General features: G+C 35.1%; 1 protein-coding gene across 1 annotated transcript; it reads right to left on the bottom strand.

The window, feature by feature from the left end:
- Positions 1-850: 850 nt before the first annotated feature.
- LOC109216901 (protein FAR1-RELATED SEQUENCE 5-like) lies at positions 851-3,470 on the bottom strand. Its single transcript, XM_019381119.1, has 3 exons — positions 1,990-3,470; positions 1,090-1,867; positions 851-937 (listed from the first exon to the last, which is right to left on the bottom strand). Exons 1-3 carry the CDS (start codon positions 3,468-3,470, stop codon positions 851-853), a joined length of 2,346 nt encoding a protein of 781 aa, XP_019236664.1.
- Between the last annotated feature and the right edge of the window lie 2,274 nt (positions 3,471-5,744).

Genomic DNA, 5,744 nt, shown 5'->3' with positions numbered 1-5,744 from the left:
GGTAAATGAGCTCTTTTTTCATTTAAAATTCTATTTTTTTTAATGCTTGTGATTTTCGACTTGGTTTTTGAAGAGGGGCACATCTGGGTTTTGAAGAGGGGCACATCTGGTTTCAACCAAAAAAAATTGAGTTTCAACCAAATCCAGTTTGAAACAAACAGATCTGGTTGTAATAAAATATCAAACAAACTATTTTTTTTATTAATCTCTCAACCAACCAAGTATACATAAAAAAATTGAGTTTCAACCAAATCCAGTTTGAAACAAACAGATCTGGTTGTAAGCGGAGATGGTTCTTTTTTTCTCTCAAATCCAGTTTGAAACAAACAAATCTCTCAATTTTTTTCTTTTTGTTTGCAGCATATTCCAAAATATTTTTACGAACACCTTCCTGAATCACATAGCACAGCGGTTCTTCACTATGATGGCGAACCTTGGTTTATGGAAATTAACATGGGTAAGCGGAGATGGTTCAAAGACGGTTGGAAATATTTTGTGATGAATAATAACATCAAGCGGGGTTGGTTAATTAACTTTGTGTTGGTCGAAATTCAACCTAATTCTACCTACACACTACTAAAACGGTTGGGAATAATAAATGCTTCATAGTAACTAAATGTGAGTATTTTAGTTCTTAGTTTGAACTGATTATAATGTTATGAAGTCTTTCACTTCTAATCACATTTTCTTAGTGTAGTCCGATAAAATGAAGTAAGAATAAAATGAAGAAATATTTAACAATGATAATTATTATCTCACACGTTTAAATTATTACAAAACAACGTCAAAAAATTCAAAAAAATCTATATCAAATCAAATTAAATAAGATTCAAACTTAAATCATCTCAAACTAAACGGTCAAGTCTTCTATTTCCCAGTCTGCTTCATCGTTAAGATCAGGCAAGCTACTGTGTGCTTGTACTGTTGCATCATCTTGCTGTATAGAGTAAATAACACTAATAAGTAACGTATTTTTCGGAAAAAAATATAATAATAATTTGTTATACTTTACCTCAATTCCTTCCGCTAGCCCAGTATTTCCACCACCTCTACCACCACCTCTACCACGGCCTCTACCACGGCCTCTACCACCACCTCTACCACCACTTCTACCACCACCTCTGTCAACACCTCTGCCCCACCTCTACCACCACCTCTACCACCACCTCTACCCCTCCTATTACCTCTAACTCCACTTCCACCAGCCGTTTGTGAACTTCTAAAGTATGAATCAATTCTCCCTCTATATCTATTCAACCTTGGACGTCCACGAGAAGCTACGTATCTAGGATCTCTTATATTTCTTCCTTCACCATCACCCTCACCCTCACCCTCACGCTCACCCTCACTTTCACCCCCACCCTCACCCACACCCTCACCCACACCATTATGTGTATCTTCAAATTCCCAATATGGAATTATCATTTGATCATCATCCCAATTCAAAAGGTCATGCTCCAATCTGTTCAAATGATACCGCCTCATCACTTCAGTGTCCAATGCTATATCACAAACCCGTTCAAAATGCTTTAATCGTTTCCTGTACATCATGTATTCAGAAGTCATACGTGGGTAACCTCCAAGAAAGAAACGTTTCAAGTGCGGACGAACAATATCTTTTCTCCACCTTCTCAATATATACCTCTCATTAACGTTATTAATCCTCTTATGAGACAACACCTTAAGTATATGGCGGCATAGAATACCTCTTGTTTCAAACCACTTGCAGCTGCAACTTAGATATTCGCCAATAGGTGTATATTCAACCGCGAATACAAATGGATCTCTAGTGTTAAAACTCCTGAACGAATAATCTGAGATAATGTAATTCTCCACCCATGCTGTTGCTTGATGGTCTTCAGGGGAGCTGATTTCACAGTGGTACAGTTTCCTTAACTGTACTTGAAAAAATTCAAACACTTCACGAGTATAACATGTTTGAAATTTTTCCTCCATGCAAATTCAGATAAACATTTTGGTTCAAAGCACCTTGACCTATATTCAGCTTCCAATTCTTTCTCGAACTTAGCTCTTATGGCTAACTCATATTGCTGAACAAATAGCTTCAAAGTGCTTTGCCGGTTGATGAATCCGTCAAAGAAAGCATGCATTCCTTCACTTCTTTGTGTGGACAACATCCCAGCCCAAAAGTGGTCATTTAGGTATACGGGAACCCATTTCTCCTTCTCCAAATAACGCTTATAAAACCAATCCCTTTCCTCTAAGTTATATTTTTCAATAAAATCAGTCCATCGTCTCTCAAACTCAGCAACGTTAATGCTATCAAGGACTAAAGCCTTAAATTCTGCCTTTGCAATCTTACCATCAAGAACTCCACTTAACTTCGTAGGCAACTTTGCGAATATGTGCCATATACAATATCTATGTATTGTATTTGGCATCATAGCACTGATGGCAGCCTTTATACTATCACATTGGTCAGTCATGATAGCTAATGGATGAACATTGTTTAGAGCCCCAAGCCATGTAGATAGCACCATTTTGTAACTTATTATATCCTCACTAGACATAAGAGCACATCCCAAAAGTATGGATTGCCTATGCTGATTGACACCAACAAATGAAGCAAATGGCATATTGTATCGATTCACAAGGTATGTGGTATCAAGGCATATTACATCATGGAACTCCTCATATGCAACCTTAGAGTGTGAACGAACCCATACGAGATTACGAAGTCGACCAAAACTATCCACATCTACGGAGTAGTAAAATTCCCTATCTTTTTGCTGCATGTCACTGAAGAACTTGAGTAATGATTGTGCATCCCCTTCTTGCAACTGAAGCTTTCTACTCTTCAAGATATAATTTCTACAGTCCTTTGGTGTACAACCCAGATTTTCGGGGCCACCAGCAAGTACTTCAGCGACTCTTATATTTTTTGAGGGTCTTAAGCCAGCAATATCTTTGGCTGCAAGAGTTCTCTTAAGAGACTTGCTAAGCGATCTGTGTCCAGCCATCAATCGCGATAGTGCTGGTTCCAATTGATGATTATGTTTTTTTACCACCTTTGAAACACGCCATGAACCATTCTCCTCCAAAATTCCATTTATTCTAGCATGGCAGTTCTTCCTCTTGGTAACATGCTTATTCCTTGGTTTCCTAGACCTATCACAACCATATTGCACATACCTAACAGTATCACCACCTTTTTTGTTGGACGTTCTTTTGACAATGCAAAAACCCGATAATCTTGCATGTTCTTTGTAAAAATCAAACAGAACATCCTTACTACTGAACCGCATCCCAGTAATTGGACCAATTATAAGATCTTCTTCATTGAACTCATTAGGCATTTCCCTGTCCTCTCCAACTTCTCCCTCTTCCTCTAAATAATGGCCGTCGCAATCATCATCATCATCATCAGCAGCAGCAGCATCGTCAACAGGATTTTCTCCATCATTGAAGTTGTCGTCTGAATCAATGTCGATCGATTCATCTTCATTCATCAAACTGTCGTCCGAATTCAACCCTAATGATATGTGTAATGCATTCCTTAGTTGATCCGACCTAGTTTCTAGACTGTTATTCGGGGTTTAATGGGTCCAAACTAGTTTCTCGGTTAGTATTCATGTTTAGGTTAAGGGAAGTGTGGTGAATTATGTGTTTAATGAAAGCTATTTTAACATAAGTATATGGTATGATATATACATAATAGACCTTTGATCTTCCCATCCGTATAAATTGCGTTTTTTTAAAATATAATTACGTATTTTTGTTAAATACAAATACGTATTTTTTTTAATTAAATGCAATTGAGCGTATATACGAAGGCTGCCATCCGTATATACGAAGGCTTTTTATCTTCCCATGCTGAGAGAATGATGATTTATGGGATCAATGTTTTGGAATAATCAAAAGTTATTAACTAATTTTGGAGGGAAAAAGGGCCATTAAGCCAAACGGAAAAACAAGGGCATTACTGGCATTTCACGGGTGTGGTCATTTTTGGGCCACGCTGAATTTGGCCGAATAGCAGCACTCAAAAAAAAATACTTGACTTCAGATAATAAAGTCATTGAATTACTCACCGTAACATAGCTATCCAATTTTTTGGAATCATGATGACAATTAAGTCACAAATTTAGTTGAGAGAGACGAAATCTACTCCTAAAACTAAGAGGAATTGATTGTTAGTTTTTTTTTTTCTTTTACAAATTTGTGATATTATATAGTTTAAATAAGGAAGAATATAATATGTTAAATTTAGTTGACTGAAGTCCTAAATATTAGAAAAATAATTAAATATCTATTCCTGAATATTAGGAAAATGATTAAATGACTATTTTGTCTAGTGTTAAACCAAATTTTAAAAGGTAAAAAAGACGAACGATATTTCTCTAAGGCATTCGTGCTTTTAATATAGTATAGATATAGATATAGATATAGATTACTTAAAGATCTCACGTTACATGGACCATAAAACTAAAGAATATTTGTAACAGATTATATAACCAACGAGAATATTAAAGTCAAAAAATAAAGTGAACGTGTATATTACGTAATTATGATTAAATGATAAAAATTTATAAACAAAAAATGTAACGTGCATTAATCCATTTGTATAGTGTTGAGTATTAGATGAAGTCATGAAGGTAAAATATTTCATTAATTTGGGTTCCGTATGTCAACTGAAAAATGGAAGTTACCAAAAAAATTTGGATCGCCGCTGACTATGATATTTGGGCCGATCAAGCAATTTAGTGAGGAAATAATACAAAATAGTAAGTTACAATTTTATAAATAATTTTACAAAAAATTGTATTTTGGTATTACAGATAACTTAAAATAGCTCATCTTACATATTGGACCATGTAACTAAAAATTATTTGCAATGAATTATACAACCATCAAAAATATTAAACTGAAAATATATGCATTACTTTATTATGATTAAGTGATAGAAAGTTATAAACAAAAGATGTAATATGCATTCATTCATTTTTTTTTTTACATATGGGAGATTTACTTTTACACGTAAGAGATCTGTCTTTTACATATAAGAGATCTAAAAAGTGATTTTCTTAAATTCAAAATTGTAAAGGGCCATGATATACAAATAGCACTTTGTATAGTGTTGAGTATTAGATGAAGGTAAAATGTTTCGTCAATTTGGGTTCTGTGTGAGAAATTATTTTTTATGTGTACTCTCCCTCTTATGCGTATCCCCCCTTGTTAGAAAAAGGAATGGTTTTTGAGTTGCAAAACTCATTTTTGGAGAAAAGAGTGAGGCAACCGAAAAATGAAAGTTACCAAATAAAACATCATTTTGCCATTGCCGGGATCGAACCCGGATAGTCCACGTGACGGGCGGAAATAGTTACCACTATACTACAATGTTGACTATTGAGCAATGTATTGAGAAATGTACATACACATATACATGCATATACTGCAGCACACTGAGCACATTGTATCTCTAATTATTTCATGAGATAGTTAAAGTGGTTAGTGGTGGTTAGGAGTAGTTAGTAGTTAGTGGGCCAGCTCATTGCCAGCTGGATTTCTCTCTTCCTCTTTTCTTTCATTTGCTTATAAATATGCATTGTATAGACACATAAAGTTAGTGAATTCAATTACAGAAATGAAGAAATTCATCTTTGTTTCCAGAATGTTCTGTCTCAGCTCCATATCTATCACATGAGCAGGAGTTGATTTCAATGGTTTTCTCCCAGTTTTGATATGGTATCAGAGCCTAGGTTCAAGTTATCGGTTCAATTCAT

The sequence above is a fragment of the Nicotiana attenuata genome, unplaced genomic scaffold (genome assembly GCF_001879085.1).
Source record: "Nicotiana attenuata strain UT unplaced genomic scaffold, NIATTr2, whole genome shotgun sequence".
Lineage (NCBI taxonomy): Eukaryota > Viridiplantae > Streptophyta > Magnoliopsida > Solanales > Solanaceae > Nicotiana > Nicotiana attenuata.
This window is presented reverse-complemented; position numbering and strand designations above follow the sequence as displayed.